This window comes from Salvelinus sp. IW2-2015, linkage group LG4q.1:29 (genome assembly GCF_002910315.2).
Source record: "Salvelinus sp. IW2-2015 linkage group LG4q.1:29, ASM291031v2, whole genome shotgun sequence".
Taxonomy (NCBI): Eukaryota; Metazoa; Chordata; class Actinopteri; order Salmoniformes; family Salmonidae; genus Salvelinus; species Salvelinus sp. IW2-2015.
The window spans coordinates 23055140-23075786 of record NC_036842.1 but is presented as its reverse complement, the minus strand read 5'-3'; the positions used below and the strand labels follow the sequence as shown (position 1 = coordinate 23075786).

Here is a 20647-nt window from a genome sequence, read left to right as displayed (position 1 = left end):
ACTCAATGCAAGCCATTTCAATCTAAAGTATGATGTCCACATAACGATTTATAAGCAAAAATGTTGGTTGGAACCGGTACCAGAACCACGCAGGTCCCCAAAACAGGGGACTTTACATCTAACAGGTTTTAATGCTGAAAAATCTGGCTACCAAGACAACTGTTTGTTTCAATCCTCACGGCATGCATTGTTTGTGTGCGTGTCTGCTTCCTGAGTGTCTGCCTCACATTTCTTTATCCTTGAGTCAATAATATCTGGAGTTTTATGGTCTCTATTTACTAAGTCAACATTGTTCAGTCTTCCTCTCAAAAGTCACTGATTCCTATGACAAAACATACGTATAATATATTATGTATACACATAATCCTGAATAAACAGATCTGAAACAAGGAATCAATGTAGAAGAAGATGTCTTATTACCAGGAGGAGAGCACATCTTGATTAGCATGGTTTTGGAGTGAGGAAACAATAACCTGCCTGTACATGGGAAACATGGCTCCCAACAACTCAAACCAGAAAGTAACTGCCAGCCTGTGACTGCAGCTGTCGCGTGTCCTGGGCTCCCTGTGACACAAAATCATTACACAACCCAGCACACACTCTCTCTCTTACCCCCTCTTTATTTTCCTACAAAAATATTTCACCTTAGAAAAGACGGCTTAAAATGTACATGTTTTTTTAAGGCAACTGCCATTGAACTTTTCAGCTCAAATATATCTGTATATATATATACACATATATTTTCAAATATATACAGATATATTTGAGCTGAAAAGTTCAATTTATATTCAATATATATATATATAGACTGTAAGTAAATATATCTTAGCAATATTAATAAATCCAGTTGTGTAGTGAGTGGGTGCACTCCTCTCAGCAGGCAGGTCTCTGGTGGATATCCATGTCCTGCCACTGCCCTGTACCCAGGCATCCCCTCTATCCTTACAGAAAGTTCATGTAAGGAGAGATGTCCACTGGAGAAGGAGAACGGTGTCCCTGGGTGACTGTTGGTTATTATTGACCGCTGATCACTGTGGTGACCACTGACCTGACCACAGACCAGACAAGACCAAGGCATTATGAAAACCACATCATGCACATCCCCGAGTAGGGCTCAACCACAATCCCTCTGTGTTTATTACAAAAATACGTCCTAATAATCAATACTAACAGGTTACCCTCTCTGATAACGGCAGGAGGTGCTACTGTTACTGAGCTGAGAAAAGAAAAAAAAGATACAGGTGCAAAGGTCACAAAAGGTCACGTGAGTGCAGTCAAGGAAGGACAGTCAGTGTCATTACAGGAAGTAGTGTTCATTCCATCCAGATAGTCCTGACATTAAAAACTCAGTATGAGAGCAAGCTGTCCAATGAGAGCGTAGTGTCCATCCGGCCAGACCAGACATTACCATTTGAGCGAGTGAGCAGAGACGGAACATTATTTCCCAGCTAGCTCAGTCCATAGAAACCGCACATGGAGTGGTCTGTGTATGTGCGAGGGTTCTTAAAGCACTTATAGTGATTGCAGGAACAAGGGGACAGGGCGTGCGGCATCCCAGAGTACCACTCTCTTGCTAGACTGCTTAGTCACAGAGGAACTATTTTGCTGTGAACTTATCATAACTATAATCAAATTGACAAACTATTTTCATTTGTCATGTTATCACATTTCTAATTCAATCCAATATCATAATTTTAACATAAATAGTTTAAAAGCATGTTGATCCATTGAATATAATAAATAACAAAACACAAAAAAACTAATTAACAACGAGGATCCCAATTCAGATAATGATAACAATAAGAGCTAATTCCTCCAGTCATCGTTTTGTCGGACGGTGAAGCTGGTCTGACAGTACCCCTTAAGCCACTTCCCCACTCTCATCAGATTGGCTGCTGTACTTCATGTCACAGAGTGAGGCTGCTCACCTCTACTTACATCATAGAGGGACGTAGGATTGTACCACTGAGAGAGTCATAAGAGGGGTGAGCAGCCAGAGGGGGGAGGGTGAGGGCCGGGCTCCCAGGGGTAAAGCAGAGTCAGAAGTGCAGGAGCATACCTCGTAGCCATTTTCGGCATGGTCGGCGTGATGCTGCCCATGTAGCCGCGTGTTAGCTGTGTTATTGGCCTCTGTGGCTGGGGAGTCCGACTGCATCTCTGTGCACACCAGCCAGTCCTTTCCTATGGGCCGTGGGTACCCAGCCTCCACCTCCATATCACTGCCAACCACGCGCCAGTACTCCTTCCCCTTGAAGAAGTATGAGGAATCTGAAGGAGAGGAAGAAGACAGAGGCTGCATGAGGACTACAAGGGGACTGTGATGATGATTGCTATTGCTATGGTAATACATCAATGTCGCTTGATTCTGTCGCACTGTTTTCCTACCAGGCTGCTCTCTCTATCCACCAGTTCGTTTTTTACACAAAATAAACTCTCCCTCTCTCGCATGTCATTTTTTTCCTCCCTTATCTCTGTCTTTCTCCCTCTCTCCATCCCTTCCTGTCTATCTGTCTCCTCCTTCCCAGCCGCTATCTCTCCCTCTCTCTCCCTCCCTCCCTAGCTCTCATCCTCCCTAGCACTATCTCTCCCTCTCTCCATCCCTGTCGCCACAGCTCTCTCTCTTCCTGAGGTGATGGAATAGGCCTGGAGAGAGAGCTCTCTGATGTGCTTCCAGTTCCCAGGCCCACAGGTCTGTGTGTGTGAGTGTGTGCTTCCACTCTGGTAGCTCAGGCTGTATGGGGACTCTTGCTTTTATACTTGGCTTGTGCTTACACACACACATCAATCAGCTCTGAGCAGGACCTCTGGAGCTGGAAGTGGTAAAGAGCCCGGACCCTGAATGAGGGTAGCGCTCATGTGAAGACTGGGCTCGTGCCATGTTTGTGTGTGTGTAATGCCTTTGTGTGTTACTGAAGAATTTTGATAAGCTATTTGATATGCGTGTGCTACGAAGCTACAGTGAAGGCTTGACTGTTTGTTTGTGTGTGTGTGGGCTTGAGTTTGTGTGAGACAGATGGAGAGGTGAGTATAATGCATGTGTGCTTTGGTGTGATATGATTTATGTAAATATTTCCCAATGTTTAAGGTGGTGAGTGTACTTTAATTGCAGTTAGATTGGCCCTCCATGATTAAGGGTCTTACTCTGAGATAGGCATGAATATGGAGCTCACTGCTGAGAATGCTGTGCATGAGCTGAGACATGATGCCCTAGCACCATCCTGCTCTCTCGCACGCACGCACGCACACACACACTCACAAACATATCCCAGCTGCAGACGCTTGCTGCCATGACGACCCAACAATGAAAATACAGACTCAGCTCAGCTACTTTCGCTCTCCTTCCTGGACCAGCCAGCCCCATTCACCCAAACACTATGGTTTTCCCAAATGACACCCTATTATGCACTACTTCTGACCAGAGTAGAGCCCTATGAGCCCTGGTCTTTTGTAGCTCAGTTGGTAGAGCATGGCATTTGCAATGCCGGGATAATAGGTTCAAATCCACCCATACATAAAATGTATGCACACATGACTGTAAGTCGCTCTGGATAAAAGCGTCTGCTAAATAGCATTTATTATTATTATATTATAAGCAGGGGGGAGTGGAGAGAAAAAGTATCCAGTGTGGGCTAGTCTAGTGGATGTGGAACTAAACCTCCTGTCAGTACCCTAAGGGCAAGCATTAATAAAATACAGTGAGGTACTCCATTATTTGTGCGTTCTTTTTGACAAATGCTTGTTATTTTTGTGTTAGTGCAGTGTACTGTATGTGTAAGTATTTAGCTTGTATTGTGTGAGTGTTTAGAAGTGAGTGTCGTGTGTATATGGAGTGTGTATGTGAGAGTATATGTGTATGATTAGCTTGTTGATGTGTGTGTGTGTGTCACAGGAGGTTGGTGGCACCTTTATTGGGGAGGATGGGCTCGTGGTAAAGATTGGAGTGGAATTAATGGAATGGTATCAAATAGATCAAATGCATGGTTTCCATGGTTTCCATGTGTTTGATGCCATTCTATTTGCTCTGTTCTAGACATTATTATGAGCCGTCCTCCCCTCAGCAGCCTCCACTGGTGTGTTTCAAGTTTTATTAGTCATACGGGATTTGTATGGTATACATCATCCAATGAAATGCTTACTTGTAGGTTCCTTGTCGACAATAATAAATAATAAAAGATAAGAATAGACAAGTAGTAGAATAGAATACACTTTTTATCATAAGTATAGTACAGGAAGGCACAATGTATAGTCCAATATTTACACATATATTAGGGAAGGAGGGGATGGGGGGGCAGTGTAAAAACTGAGCACTAAAATAAGTCTGGTAGAAGCAGCTGTGACGTGTGTAGCATGAATGTAAAATCAGCGACCAATTTATTAGGTACAATTTATTCGGCACCCTGTTCACGAAAATGGATCGCTCTTGCGGACAGTGATTCACGTGGCCGCGGCTTGCTATATAAAGTAGGCAGACAGGCAGAGGCATTCAGTTACTGTTCGATTGAATGTTAGAATGGGCAAAACGAATGACCTAAACGTCTTTGAGCGTGGTATGATCGTCAGTGCCAGGCGTGCCGGAGCCAGAGTTTACCAAGAATGGTGTGAGAAACAAAAAACATCCATTCAGCTGAAGTCCTGTGGCCGAAAACTACTCGTTGATGAGAGAGGTTAAAGGAGAATGGCAAGAATCGTGCAAGTGAAAAGGCGGGACACAAACAGACAAATAAACGGTGCAGTACAACAGTGGTGTGCAGAACGGCATCTCTGAACGCACAACTTGTTGATCCTTGTCATGGATGGGCTATTGCAGAAGACGATTACACCGGGTTCCACTTTTATCAGCTAAAAACAAGAAGAAGCGGCTTCAGTAGGCAAGTGATCACCAACAATGTACAATTGAGGAGGGGAAAGTATTGCCTAGAACATGACAGCGAGTTCAGTTTACTTGAGTGGCCTGCGCAGTCCTCAGACCTCAACCCAATAGAGCATTTTTGGGATGAGAGAACGGGCTGTTCGCAGCATGAATGTACCGCCGTCCAATCTGCAGAAACTGAGTGATACCATCGCTTCAGCATGGACCAACATCCTTGTGGAAACTTTCAGTAGAATACCTCAAAGAATTCAGGCTGGTCTGAAGGCAAAGGGCGGTCCGACCCAGTCCTAGATGGGTGTACCTAATAAACTGAGAAGTGAGTGTATATGTCTGTCTGCATGAGTGAGTGTATGTGTGCTAAGGTGCGGAGAATCAGTGCAGGTGGTCAGTCCAGTTCAAGTGACTGCCCGACGGTAAGGGAGTGAACAGCTCATGACTGGGGTGTGTGGGTCCTTGATGATGCGGAGTCCTTTCCACACCGTTCCGATGGCGGGAGCACGTTCCCAGTGATGTACTGGGCCGTCTTCACCACCCGCTGGAGTGCCTTGCGGTCGTGGACGGAGCAATTCCCGTGCCAGGCCGCAATGCAACCAGTCAGGACGCTCTCGATGGTACAGCGGTAGTATTTGGAGAGGACCCAGGGCCGAATTTCTTCAGCCGCCTTAGGAAGTAGAGACGCTGTTGCGCCCTCTTGACAAGAGTGGTGGTGTTGTTAGTCTATGTCAAGTCCTCGGTGATGTGGACGCAGAGGAACTGTGTGTGTGTGTGTGCATTTGTCTAATACTCACCATCCGACCATCGCATGGCGTCGTCTAGTTGGGGAGGGACCCCCTTCCACAGTGTGCTGTCTTTGGGGTAGCCCAGATCCATACGCCGTAGATGGTCGTCATAGCGCCAGTAGTGGTTGTCCTTGAAGAAGTAGGTCTTGTCGTTGTGGAGCCACACGAAGGCTGCGTCCACGCCCTCCATGGGCAGGCCGAAGTCACTGATTGGCCGAGGATAACCCTCCTCCACGTTGTTGTCCTTGAATATCCAATACTTTAGTCCTGAGGAGGCGGGACAAAGGAACGTCAATCAACGAGAGATAACTGGATAAGTTGTTTACATTTTTTTCCCAATCACTTTGGTGCAATTTTCAGAAGTACGTGGTACATTTTCACAACTCTAATCACAAAAATCTAAACAGGTCATCAAAATGGCTCATGTTTCAAAACTCGAAGCACATTTTCAATAGACTGAATACAATAAATACATTCGCAAAGTCACTTGTTCACTGCACCAAATCACTCTTTCTAAGTACATGTATCTGCTTTTCAAAATTCTATATTTACCTTACTTTTGATATGATTTTCTTGTCATTTGTTAACAATACAATAAACTATCACTTACAGTAATTAAACTGCTCAAAACTGATAACTACTGAACCAAAATGATGTATTGCCTAGTTAACGTATAGTTTGATTCTGCTGAACACTGTAAAATTATATATTTTCACCTCATAAATGTATCAATTTGACATTAATTTGTGTTGGAAGGTAAAACCATTCTTCTCCATCAGCCAGGGTGCTTCATTAGGACAAAGTGGAAATAGCCACCATGTGCTACCATTTGGAATTATAGTGTAGTATACAATGCACTGATTTACCTGGGTTGTAGAAGGCCCTAAAAATGGTCAACGACTCCAGTCACACTAGTCATAGACTGTTCTCTCTGCTACCACACGGCAAGCAGTACCGGAGCACCAAGTCTAGGTCCAAAAGGCTTCTTAACAGCTTTTACCCCCAAGCCATAAGACTCCTGAACATCTAATCAAATGGCTACCCAGACTATTTGCATTGCCCCCCCACCCCCTCTTTTACACCGCTGCTACTCTCTGTTGTTATCATCTATGCATAGTCACTTTAATAACTCTACCTACATGTACATATTACCTCAACTAACCGGTGCCCCCGCACATTGACTCTGTACCGGTACCCCCCTGTACATAGTCTCGCTATTGTTATTTTCCTGCTGCTCTTTAATTACTTGTTATTTTTATTTCTTCTTATTATCCTTATTTTTTTAAACTGCATTGTTGGTTAGCGGCTCGTAAGTAAGCATTTCACTGTAAGGTGTACGCACACCTGTTGTATTCGGCGCATGTGACTAATACAATTTGATTTGATTTGCATATATTCCACTCATTATCTGAATTTCATTGTTGCACTGTAAGCTGATGAATTTCAAGCAGAGAGACATCAGTTGACAAGTCACATAGAAAAGGTGATCTTGACAATGTTGCATGGGGAAGAAATGGCCTACAACACTGACTATGTTTTTACAATAGCCAACTGCTTTACAATACTAGGGGTATTGTAAAGCATGTCATGGTTTTTCCTATGTATGTATTGCATAAGAATAATGAAACTGTAAAAGTAGCCTTGGCTTGTGCGAGCCGCCACTCATCGGAGCAGAAGCCTATCTCCTGTTTCTGTTGGGCGAGGCTGTTTGATGTACAAGTACGCCCCCTGGACAGGACGCTAGTCTATCTCCTGTTTCTGTTGGGCGAGGCTGTTTGACTGTACAAGTACGCCCCCTGGGACAGGACGCTAGTCTATCTCCTGTTTCTGTTGGCGAGCTGTTTGATGTACAAGTACGCCCCCTGGACAGGACGCTAGTCTATCTCCTGTTTCTGTTGGGCGAGGCTGTTTGATGTACAAGTACGCCCCCTGGACAGGACGCTAGTCTATCACAGGGCCTGACATTTCTCCACATGTTCACAACCTGCCATTGGATACAAATTATTTAAAAATTTGTTTATGTCAAGTTATAGCCAAATTCTGTATGGAAATCTACTATTCAGTTTTGAAATTTGTATCTTGTATTTTTAGCTATTGGATTTAATGGTAGTTAAAATGTCTAAATGGTGAGCTTAACATTATCTTATGTATTGGTGACTAAACAAAATGTTCTCATGGTATTTACCAGAAAACACTTGCATGAATGACTCAGGGGTGAAAGATGTGTGAAACCCCAATGAATGCCCAATCAAAGGTTCTGAACATAAGATAGGGGGCATTCACCACATACTTGTGAAAATAGCACCAAACCGAAGAAAAAAACAACTAATTTGATAACTCAGCTAGATGAAAGTGATTAAATGTGTTTTGTGGGTCCTGGGTGGCGCAGATCTGACGTGATAGGGAGCCCCATAGAACGGCGCACAATTGGCCATCCGGGATAGGGGAGGGTTTGACGGTGGTGCTTTCCTTGGCTCATCATGCTCTAGCAACTCCTTGTAGTTATTTGTATTTGTATTTATTATGGATCCCCATTAACTGCTGACTCTTCCTGGGGTCTGACAAAATTAAGGCAGTTATACAATTTTAAAAACATTACAATGCATTTATAACAGATTTCTGCTCTCAGGCCCCTACTCCACTACCACATAAAATCCATGTGTACGTGTGTATAGTGCGTCGGTTATCATGTGTGTGTATGCATGTCTCTGTGCCTATGTTTGTGTTGCTTCACAGTCCCCGCTGTTCCATAAGGTGTATTTGTATCTATGATTCTATTGCTTTTATCAGTTACCTTATGTAGAATAGAGTTCCATGTTGTCATAGCTCTATGTAGTACTGTGCGTCTCCCATAGTCTGCGCCTCCCATAGTATGCATGGGTGTCTGAGCTGTGTGCTAGTCGTTTAAACAGACAACTCTGTTTTTTCAACATGTCAACACCTCTCACAAATACAAGTATTGATGAAGTCAATCTCTCCTCCACTTTGAGCCAGGAGAGATTGACATGCATATTATTAATGTTCACTCTCTGTGTACATCCAAGGGCCAGCCGTGCTGCCCTGTTCTGAGCCAATTGCAATTTGGTCCCTCTTTGTAGCACCTGACCACACGACTGAACAGTAGTCCAGGTGCGACAAAACTAGGGCCTGTAGGACCTACCTTGTTGATAGTGCTGTTAAGAAGGTAGAGCAGAGCTTTATTATGGACAGACTTCTCTCCCTTTTAGCTACTGTTGTATCAATATGTTTTGACCATGACAGTTTATAATCCAGGGTTACTCCAAGCAGTTTAGTCACCTCAACATGCTCAATTTCCACATTATTTATTACAATATTTAATTGAGGTTTATGGTTTAGTGAATGATTTGTTCCAAATACAATGCTTTTAGTTTTTTAAATATGTAGGACTAATTATGCCTTGACACCCATTCTGAAACAAACTGCAGCTCTTTGTGTTGCAGTCATTTCAGTTGCTGTAGTAGCTGACGTGTATAGTGTTGAGTCATCTGCATACATAGACACACTGGCTTTACTCAAAGATTGAAAAAAGTAAGTGGCCTAGATAGCTGCCCTGGGGAATTCCTGATTCTACCTGGATTCTGTTGGAGAGGCTGGATTATGTTGTGTCTGGGCCGGGCGTCTGTAAACTGACTCCGGTCATCAGTCGAAAGGTGTTTCCTCCGACACATTGGTGCGGCTGACATCCGGGTTAGAGAGCAATGTGATAAGAAATAGGTGGCCAGGTGAGTCATGTTTCAGAAAACACCTTTGCCTCTCCCGAGCACATTGAAGAGTTACAGAGATGAGCCAAGGGACCAAATTCAGGGAGAAAATGGGGTAAAAAAATACGCTTGTGGCCATACCACCCTGAACACACCTGTTCAGGGTCGGACCTGGTTAGTACTGGGTCGGGAGACCGCCTGGAAATACCAGGTGCCGTAAACTCAAAAAATAAATTAAAAATACATGTGTTTTGTGATGAAAATATTAAATTGACCTTGAAATACAGACAGAGAAAGAAACATTTTTACTAAGAGGTGTAAGAGAGATGTCCTTGTTTTTGTGATTTTGTAAGGTTGATTGCATTTTTAAGCCCTCTATCATCCATAAAACCGTTATCAAAGTTCAAAGCCCATAATGACACATCACTTGATGGACCTCTTTTCACGTGTTTCTCAGAACACCTTCACATTTATTTGAACAGCCTTGACACTTCAGAATAATAGTCATAACAGTCTCCTCGAACAAATCAAAAACTTTCAAATTACATCACAACACTCCCTTTCATAGTTGATGTAACATAGTTGGTATATGGTTGACCTCCTTGCCACCACCACAACCATGGTTGGGTTTCTGGGTTGGGTACCTTTGAAGAAGACTATCTTATGGTCCCCAGGTCTCTCGTAGACAGCATCCACACTGTCTAGGTTGGTAGGCAGGCCTCTCCAGAACCTGTGGATCTGAGCCGGACGCAGAGACACCAGGTGCTTCTCCCGCGTCAGACGCCAGAAATACTTCCCTAGGAGGAGGAAGAGAGAGAAAGTAGGAAGAACATAAATGTAGGGAGAAAAAAATAGGTAAAGGAGGACGGGTACAAAGTCATTCAAATCAAATCAAATTTTATTTGTCACATGCGCCAATTACAACAGGTGTAGACCTTACCCGTGAAATGCTTACTTACAAGCCCTTAACCAACAATGCAGTTTTAAGAAAATAGAGTTAAGAAAATATTTACTAAATAAACTAAAAGTAAAAAAAGAAGAAAAAAAAGTAACATAATAAAATAACAATAACGAGGCTATACAGGGGGTAGTAGCAGCAGTGTAAAAACAAAGGTGAGGGGGGATTGTCAATGACACCTCTGACACCGCCTAGTATAGATGTCCTGGATGGCAGGAAGCTTGGCCCCAGTGATTTACTGGGCCGTACTCACTACCCTCTGTAGCGCCTTACGGTCAGATGCCGAGCAGTTGCCATACCATGTGGTGATGCAACCAGTCAGGATGCTCTCGATGGAGTAGCTGTAAAACTTTTTGAGGACCTGGGGACCCATGCAAAATATTTTCAGGCGACGTCGTGCCCTCTTCACGACTGTCTTGGTGTGTTTGGACCATGATAGTTTGTTGGCGATGTAGACACCAAGGAACTTGAAACTCTCAACCCTCTACACTACAGCCCCGTCGATGTGAATGGGGGGGTGTTCGGCCCTCCTTTTCCTGTAGTGCACAATCAGCTACTTTTTCTTGCTCACATTGAGGGAGAGCTTGTTGTCCTGGCACCACTCTGCCAGCTCTCTGACCTCCTCCCTGTAGGCTATCTCATTGTTGTCGGTGATCAGGCCAACCACCGTTGTGTCGTCAGCAAACTTAATGGTGGTGTTGGAGTCGTGCTTGGCCATGTAGTCATGGGTGAACAATGAGTACAGGAGGGGACTAAGTACACACCCCTGAGGGGCCCCCGTGTTGAGGATCAGCGTGGCAGATGTGTTGTTGCCTACCCTCACCAACTGGGGGCGGCCAGTCAGGAAGTCCAGGATCCAGATGCAGATGGAGGTGTTTAGTTCCAGGGTCCTTAGCTTAGTGATGAGCTTTGTGGGCATTATGGTGCTGAACACTGAGTTGTAGTCAATGAACAGCATTCTCACATAGGTGTTCCTTTTGTCCAGGTGGGAAAGGGCAGTGTGATTGAGATTGCGTCATCTGTGGATCTGTTGCGGCGGTATGCGAACTGGAGTGGGTCTAGGGTTTCTGGTTTCTGTTGATGTGAGCCATGACCAGCCTTTCAAAGCACTTCATGGCTACTGACGTGCGTGTCACGGGGCGGTAATCATTTAGGCAGGTTACCTTCACTTTTTTGGGCACAGGGACTATGGTGGTCTGCTTGAAACGTAGGTATTACAGACTAGTCAGGGAGAGGTTGAAAATGTCAGTGAAGACACTTGCCACTTGGTCCGCTCATGCTCTAAGTACACGTCCTGGTAATCCATCTGGCCCCGTGGCCTGATGAAGTGTTTGTGTAAGTGTGGGTACACACTTGTGTATGTGTGGGAGTGTACTGTATGTGTGTACGCTAGTGAAAAGTGTGTGTTTGTATACATCCTGTGTGTCAATGTTTATTTGTGAGTGTGCTTGTTTACGCTGTTGTCCATATTCAAATGGTCCACAGGACAAACATGTGTGGATGCCGTAGAGGAGATTGTACCCGGTTAGGCACTCAACTGGCTGAACAAACCAAGCGAACACAGAGAGGCAGATTCAGCCTGGCTTCCAGTATCTGTGTTGGACAACTTTAGACTAAGTTTGTCTGAGTTGGGTCACAGCCTCTGTATTATTTAAGTGATAATGCCAGAGGAGCCAGTGTTTGGAGGATCTATTGGCACGGGTGTTGTTAGGCCCAAGACAAGGTCGAGGGCAGGCAAACCGTGCCAATATATCCTCCAAACACCGGTTTCAATGTCATTATCTCTTTTATACAACGTGTTACCAACATATTCAAATAGTGATTGACATATTTTCATTAAAAATGTTATTTTGATAAATGTATTCATACTTTCATCCTTCCACAAGATATAGTCCCGACACAAATCTAGGGTTGCTACCCAAGCCGGCTGGTCATTCATTGTATAGGTTCGGTTGCCAGAGCAACAACCCAGTCGTTCAGTCTTTTTGTTCCGTATCTATGGACTCGACCCAGTCGTTTGTTCTAAATGTTTCATTGCCATACTGCCTGACAACGTTCTTATCCCTTGCTTGCTAGCTAGCCAACTACAGCTGACTTACAGTCACGTCAAACATTGCAGCCAGAATAACAGCAAAGTAGCTACATTTGCGTTTGTTTAAGCTGTTGTCTAGTGACATTTATTTGGATACATCCATAACAATGAGCTAATGAGGCACGATTTCACCTGGCATAGAAAATATTCTCTCTCGTCAGGACACTGTTGTTCAGAGGAGCTAGCCAACAACACAGCTAACACAATCACTTCAAACTGAAGCTGGAAAGACTGCAAACTAGCTGCACTTCGTTTCGTTTGACCTGTTTTCTATTGATAGTTCTTTGTATATATCCATAAAAATTATGCTGATTCATGATTTCGAATGGCTGAGAAAAGTTGCCTGTCTGTCTCATCCCGACAAGTTCATTACTATGGGACAGCTGGAGATTGAATTTGCATATTGAAACAATGTTGCAAATGTCGGAGACAGACAGCAAGGTTTATACAAATTGTTGTTGAAATCTAAATGCTGGTCTAAAAGAAATGTGAGATACTGGAGATCAAGTTCATAAATTGCCTGGCTGCGCAGTCAGATGGGACAGCGTAAATAGGCATTTCAACGTCATAGATTTAGCCGGTGGTAACTTGTGGAATAGACACCGGCTAGATTTAGGTTTTAACCAATCACCATTCAGGATTAGACCCACCCGTTGTATAATACTTTTTAATCTGCAGCTCTACAAGCTATTAACATTGTCCATAACATACAGACCAAATAAAACTTTTTATATTACCATGGAGATCTCTTGAGGTTAACAGATGTTAATTAAGAATCTATCTATAGTTTTACAGTCAACATTGGACCATGGGCCCCTCCAGGGTCTGTCTATCTGTCTGTCTGTCTGTTGAGTGTGAAGGTGTGTGTGGAACTCTGAGAGAGATGCTTGGCTGCCTTTTATATTGATCGCAGGCAACGCCACAAACTGTTCTCAACGCCACAAACTGTTCTCTCTCCCTCTGGCCCCTCTCTGTACCTTTAAAAAAGAAGGCTTCCCCGCGAATCTGGGCCACTGCATCAAAGTGACTGGTGCACCTGTCAGGGGAATCTCGTGCTGGCCTAAGAGAAGAAGAGAGAGAGAGGGGGGAATTAATTAAAGAAACTAAGACAGAATGTACACCAAACCACTTCTCTATCCCCAGTCACTATGCCAGTCTAAATCAATGTCTTCTCATCTTAAAACATTTTGCTCATGTCTCTGTTTGTGTTTATGTGTGCAGAGCGCTCATGCACACTATGCTTGTGTGTTTATCTACTGAGTGTATGTGTGTGTGTCACTTAAAAAAACAGGCCAAACATCCGGGGAGATGTTATCGTCCTGACGCAGGAGACCGAGGTCCTCACATGCATTATCCCAGTGCTAATGACTGACTTTAAGCGCCTGACGTGTTCGGGCTGCAAATGACGAGGCAATTACCACAACAGGGCTGCTTTTGTGAGACGCTACTCGCCTAGCTCCTTATTAACAAAGATCTCTATTCAGGGAGTATTAACAGAGGAGCTGCGCAGAGAGGACTATATTAGTGACCTTTGTCAGGCTAAATCCACCTTGTCCACACATCATCCTGCAAGATGGAGTGGCCGAGAAATTATAAGGGAAAGCTACAGAGAGGAGTGGGGAAAAATAACAAAAAAGAGGACAAAGTATCCACTTGCTACCAGTCAAGTATGAAAATCTATTATTTTCTTGGGGCTTCTGTTCTGACACTTGCTGTTGAGTGCTGTGTAGTCTGGTGTGTGAACACTGGCGACGTGGTGTGGTATAAACATACACATTTAATACTGAGCACACGGGGAAACAAGGACTGTTATCTCTCTCTGCGGCATTGTGACAATGTCCAAACTCGCTGAACTGCAGGACAGTCTGGAAACAGAGGGAGAGAGAATGGATGTATACGGGTGTGTGTGGATATACACTCAGTGGATCGTTTATTAGGTACACCCATCTAGTACCGGGTCAGACCCCCTTTGCATCCAGAACAGCCTGAATTCTCAGGGGAATGGCTAAACATTTTTTAGCTGAACCCGGTGTGGTCGTCTGCTGCAATAACCCATCCGTGACGAGAATAGATGAGTTGTGCATTCCGAGATGTTGTTCTGCACACCACTGTTGATCTGCGTAGTTATTTTCCTGCTTGTGGCCCGTCTGTTAGCTTGCACGATTCTTGCCATTCTCCTTCGACCTGACTGGATGTTGAACTGACTGGACGCTGACTGGATGTTTTTAGCTTGTCACACCATTTTCTGTAAACCCTAGACACTGCCGTGCGTGAAAGCCTAGGAGGCCATCCGTTTCTGAAATACCGGGAACCGGTACTGACAATCATACCATGCTCAAAGTCGCTTAGGTCACTCGTTTTGCCCATTCTAAAGTTCAATCAAACAGTAACTGAATGCCTCGATGATGCTCGTCTGCCTGCTTTATATAGCAAGCCACAGCCACCTGACTCACTGTCTGTAGGAGTGAACCATTTTCGTGAAAGGGGTGAAGTACCTAATAAACTGGCCTCTTAGTGTATGTGAGTGGGTGAGTGTATGTGCGTCAGCAGACGTATTATATGGAGTGTTAAGGTGTATGTGTGTGTGTGTGTGTGTGTGTTTGTGTGGGTGTGACTCACGGGACAGTAGATCTGTTCTCAGGGAGGTCCAGTAGTACAGGTGGGTCAGCGGTCTGGGAGGGGTCATCTGGCTGGGCCGTATGTGACACTGAATCGCTCACCCCTGGGAAGGACGAGAGGTCAAGGGTCAATTCAACTGTACTTAGAGACACAACCCCTCATTCACATACACACATTCCAAGCATACAGCCCCACTCTACAGCGGCAGCATGATTCAACATGTTTTCTCCTCCCTTCCTTTCCCTGTCTCTATCTCACCTCTCTCTCTCTTTCCTTTCCCTGTCTCTCTCACCTCTCTCTCTCTTTCCTTTCCCTGTCTCTATCTCACCTCTCTCTCTCTTTCCTTTCCTTGTCTCTATTTCACCTCTCTCTCTCTCTTTCCTTTCCCTGTCTCTATTTCACCTCTCTCTTTCCTTTCCCTGTCTCTATCTCACCTCTCTCCTCTTTCTTTTCCCTGTCTCTATCTCACCTCTCTCTCTCTCCCTTTCCCTGTCTCTATCTCACCTCTCTCTCTCTTTCCTTTCCCTGTCTCTATCTCACCTCTCTCTCTCTTTCCTTTCCCTGTCTCTATCTCACCTCTCTCTCTTTCCTTTCCCTGTCTCTATCTCACCTCTCTCTCTCTTTCCTTTCCTTCTCTATTTCACCTCTCTCTTTCCTTTCCCTGTCTCTATCTCACCTCTCTCTCTTTCCTTTCCCTGTCTCTATCTCACCTTCTCCCTCCCTTCCTTCTCCTGTCTCTATCTCACCTCTCTCTCTCTTTCCTTCCCTGTCTCTATCTCACCCCTCTCTCTCCTGCCTTTCCCTGTCTCTATCTCACCTCTCTCTTTCCTTTCCCTGTCTCTCTCACCTCTCTCTCTCTTTCCTTTCCCTGTCTTTCTACTCCTTCACCTCTCTCCTTTCCTTTTCCCTGTCTCTATCTTTCACCTCTCTCTCTTTCCTTCCCTGTCTCTATCTCACCTCTCTCTCTCTCTCTCTTTCCTTTCCCTGTCTCTCACCTCTCTCTCCCTCCCTTCCTTTCCCTCTCTATTTCACCTCTCTCTCTCTTCTTTGTCCTACCTTGCCTGTTACCTCTCCAGTCTCTTCCCTTCTCCCCCAGCCACTTATCCCCTCACCTATCAGTCTTCCTGTCCTCCCTCCCTCTCTCTCTTCTCATCTCCCCTCACCTATCCGTCTTCGTCTCCTCCCTCTCTCAGTAGCATGGCACACAGTGATAAGCAGGGTCTGTGCCACAGGGATGACCAATTAAAGCATTCTCTCCACTCCCTCCCACATTAACCAGTACGCTAATTAAATCGGTTATCACTGCATACAAACTAATCAATTCTGCTTCCTGTGCCGAGGCCTTGGGTTTCCTGCTCTACACCGCCATGTTGCACTAAGGGATGGGCGGACACGTCCCATTAGGAATCATGGGTAATTCTAGGAGACATTTGCATTGAGAGGTTTGAGGGGTGGTGGTGGGGCGGTCTGCGCCTGTAGATTAGACAGTTAATGTATACAGTACCTCTAGGATTTTCTGCACAGTGTATGTACATAGAAGGGATGGCAGAATGCCAGTCCATTGATGTATGTCTAGTATAAGTGAGATAGGCGTGTGGAGGGGCGGGTATAAAATAATCATAGAGGAGTAGCTAGGCAAGATGTGTTCTGATTTGTGGAGAGAAGGATAAGGATGACTGAAATAGTGTCAGGTTTAATTGTCACGTGTTCAAGTACAGTGAAATGCCTTTCTTGTAAGCTCTAACTCAGCAATGCAGTAATCAATGTCAATGTAGTACTATAAATAACATAAGGTAATAGGAAAGAAAGGTGGAGAGGAGAGTGGAGTGGAGCGGCAGATGACTGGAATATGCGAGATGGATAGAGGGGGTGGAGAGAGAGAGAAGGGGAGAGGTAGATAGATAGGCAGGTATATATACAGTGTATTTGGAAAGTATTCAGACTCTTTGACTTTATCCACATTTTGTTACGTTACAGCCTTATTCTAAAATGGATTAAATTGTCCCCCCCTCCTCGTCAATCTACACACAATACCCTATAATGGCAAAGCAAAAACAGGTTTTTCGAAATAACTGAAAATGCACAATTACATAAGTATTTAGACCCTTTACTCAGTCCTTTGTTGAAGCACCTTCGCCAGCGATTACAGCCTCAAGTCTTCTTGGGTATGACGCTACAAGCTTGGCACATCTGTATTAGGGGAGTTTCTCCCTGTCACGATCGTCAAAGGTAGAGAGTGAGGACCAAGGCGCAGCGCGTGAAAAGAACATCTTCTTTTATTTAGAAGAGGAAAAACACGAAGACGAACACTATACACAAACTAACCAAAATAACAAACGACCGTGAAGCTATAAACGTAGTGCAAACAAAAAGCAACAAACGTTCAACATAGACAATTACCCACAAATACATGATGCCTATGGCCACCTTAAATATGGCTCCCAATCAGAGACAAATGAAAAACATCTGTCTCTGATTGAGAACCACTCAGGCAACCATAGACATAACTAGACACATACACTCAACCATAGACTTCCCTAGAAACATTCACTCAACACAAACCCATACTCTCTAACAAATCCCCCTAGACACTACAACCACCCAAGACAAGACAAAAACACAAACATACCCCATGTCACACCCTGACCTAACTAAAATAATAAAGAAAACAAAGAATACTAAGACCAGGGCGTGACACTCCCATTATTCTCTGCAGATCCTCTCAAGCTCTGTCAGGTTGGACGGGGAGTGGTGCTGCACAGCTATTTTCAGGTCTCTCCAGAGATGTTGAATCGGTTTCTAGTCCAGGCACAAATCTTGGGAAGGGTACCAAAACATTTCTGAAGCATTAAAGGTCCCCAATAACACAGTGGCCTCCATCATTCTTAAATGGAAGAAGTTTGGAACCACCAAGACTCTTCCTAGAGCTGGCCGCCCGGCCAAACTGAGCAATTGGGAGAGAAGGGCCTTGGTCAGGGAGGTGACCAAGAACCCAATTGTCACTCTGACAGAGCTCCAGAGTTCCTCTGTGGAGATGGGAGAACCTTCCAGAAGGACAACCATCTCTGCAGAACTTCACCAATCAGGTCTTTATGGTAGGTAGAGTGGCCAGACGAAAGCCACTCCTAAAAGGCACATTCAAGATTCTCTGGTCTGATGAAACCAAGATTGAACTCTTTGGCCTGAATGCCAAGCATCATGTCTGGAGGAAACCAGGCACCATCCCTACAGTGAAGAATGGTGGTGGCAGCATCATGCTGTGGGGATGTTTTTCAGCGGCAGGGACTGGGAGACTAGTCAGGATCAAGGGAAAGATGAACGGAGCAAAGTACAGAGCGCTTAGGACCTCGGACTGGGGGCGAAGGTTCACCTTCCAACAGGACAACAACCCTAAGCACACAGCCAAGACAATGCATGAGTGGCTTCAGTACAAGTCTCTGAATATCCTTGAGCGGCCCGACCAGACCCGGACTTGAATCCGATCAAACATCTCTTGAGAGACCTGAAAATAGCTGTGCAGCGACGCTCCCCATCCAACCTGACTGAGCCTGAGAGAATCTGCAGAGAAGAATGGGAGAAACTCCCCAAATATAGGTGTGCCAAGCTTGTAGTGTCATACCTAAGAAGACTCAAGGCTGTAATCGTTGCCAAAGGTGCTTCAACAAAGTACTGAGTAAAGGGTCTGAATACTTATGTAAATGTGATATTTCAGTTTAGTTTTTTTATTATAAATTTGCAAAAAAAATCTAAAAACATGTTTTTGCTTTTTCATTATGGGGTATTGTGTGTAGATTGAGGAGGAAAAAAACGATTTAATCAATTTAAGAATAAGGCTGTAACATAACAAAATGTGGAAAAGTCAAGGGGTCTGGATACTTTCCGAATGCACTGTATGTATTACACTCAGTGTTGGGAAACATTGCGGGGTAAGAAGCAGCTGTGGTGTTATGTCGCTATGTACTGTATACCCCTTAGCAGCCCTTTTCCCATGATGGTGAGGCGATTTGAGGTACGTACCGTAGAGCTGCCAGACACGGACCTTGTCCTCATAGGGGAGGTTGTACTTGAGTGGGTCCCCCACAGGGCCCTGGTAGTACGGCCTCATGATGGACTCTATGGCTGAAGTGTGGGCCAGGCCAATAGCATGACCAAACTCATGCACTGCTACCGCAAACAGATCCATCCCGTGAGAGTCTGAGGGGAGAGAGAGAGAGAGAAAGAGAGAGAGGGAGGATCGACGTGAGAAAGATAACAATGAGATTTCTCCATCCATCGGAGCAGAGAAAAGCTTTGATATGGCTTTCATATCATGAAAACACACCTCACTGACAGACAGAAGAATGCTATTACTACCTTCTCAACTCTCCATTTTGAGTGTTGGACTGACCTACTACACCTCTACTATCAAGTGTGGGGATTGCAGAGTGTGTTTCTCTTACTTCTGAACTCATCTCCATATTGTTAGAGTTAAGAGGAGAAGCAGTCAGGCACAAACGCTTTTAATGCTTTTAGGCACAAAGCATAGAGAGATAGCTATGGAAATACAGTCTGAGCCACAAGCTGTCATCCACAGAGCATGCAGGGACACCTGGAGCGACTGCAGCAGGCTAAAAACACCTCTTCCCTCCTCGGCAGAATTTGCAAAAAAAAGAAAGAAAACCTGCTCGTCTGGCTCTGCTAAGCAAGACTAAGAGTTCAAACCTGCGGCTAAGAGATTTAGATTGCGGCTCCACCATCCACCAAACTCGTTGGTGTGGTGTGTGTGTCAGCATGCCACAGCTAGCTAGGTTCCCTGTCTCTGTGTGCGTGGCTAGCCTTAGATTAGCACAGGCTTGGCTGCGCCTCAGTGTCATACTCAAACCCAGACAATGGAGCGAGGTGCTGGTATATTCCCTCCTGGTTAGTCACCAGGGTGATTGAAGGCCCAATACATGTCCTAATCTACAGGAGCACATTGTGCAGAAATGTAGTGGAGAAATGGAGTATGTATGAGAGGAAGGGAGGGAAGGAGGGAGGGAGGTTATGGTACCATTTAATTTACAAGGAGTATGCAGGGTGGAGGACGAAGGGAGGATGTGCGAAAGAGAGGATGGGAGAGAGGGGGAAGGAAGCAGGGAGGTCATGGTATCTACGGTGCCATTTATTTTACACAGAGTCACTGTGGTGTTCATCCCTGTGACTACACAACAGACTGACTGCCTGTGTCCAACCTTGCCACACAGAGATTTGGCTGATGTTCTAGATTCAATTAAATGCTGTATTCATTCAGTTGGACCCTGCTGGTAAAAGAGGTGTCTGGTCTGGGATGGTTAGCAGCAGGCGGTGCAGAGAGAGGGAGAGAAAGAGTGCAGGCTGGGGACCCTCTAAAAGCAAGCCACAGCTGGCCAGGGTCCTGCTTGGTAGGCTTTAGGAGGTCTGTGGAGGATGATAGTAAAGGCTATGTGTGTGATGAGAGGAACAGACCATATTCCCTTTAGACTACATCTGGTTCAGCCCTGTGACTGTTTACTCAGCCAAAATGCTATCAGCTTTGTGGAACCTGATATAATCGGGGGAGAGAGAGGGACGCTTTAGTTCACTCCATGCCCTGTTACTCCATCTCCAAAT

The 20647-nt window shown here is 44.9% G+C and overlaps 1 protein-coding gene across 2 annotated transcripts in view; it reads right to left on the bottom strand.

Moving 5' to 3' along the window:
- The window catches only part of LOC111961679 (matrix metalloproteinase-17), a 112796-nt gene that overhangs the window by 8873 nt on the left and 83276 nt on the right, over positions 1–20647 (bottom strand). Inside the window, exons 5-10 of one of the 2 annotated variants that reach the window (XM_070442413.1) lie at positions 19058–19234; positions 15041–15143; positions 13399–13481; positions 10016–10168; positions 5659–5916; positions 2060–2268 (exon numbers count right to left, since the gene is read on the bottom strand). In XM_070442413.1, the coding sequence (XP_070298514.1) occupies positions 2060–2268; positions 5659–5916; positions 10016–10168; positions 13399–13481; positions 15041–15143; positions 19058–19234 (983 nt within the window). Of the gene's footprint in view, positions 1–604; positions 2269–5658; positions 5917–10015; positions 10169–13398; positions 13482–15040; positions 15144–19057; positions 19235–20647 lie in introns of those variants that run through there. The other variant, XM_023984125.2, reaches the window with a different exon arrangement.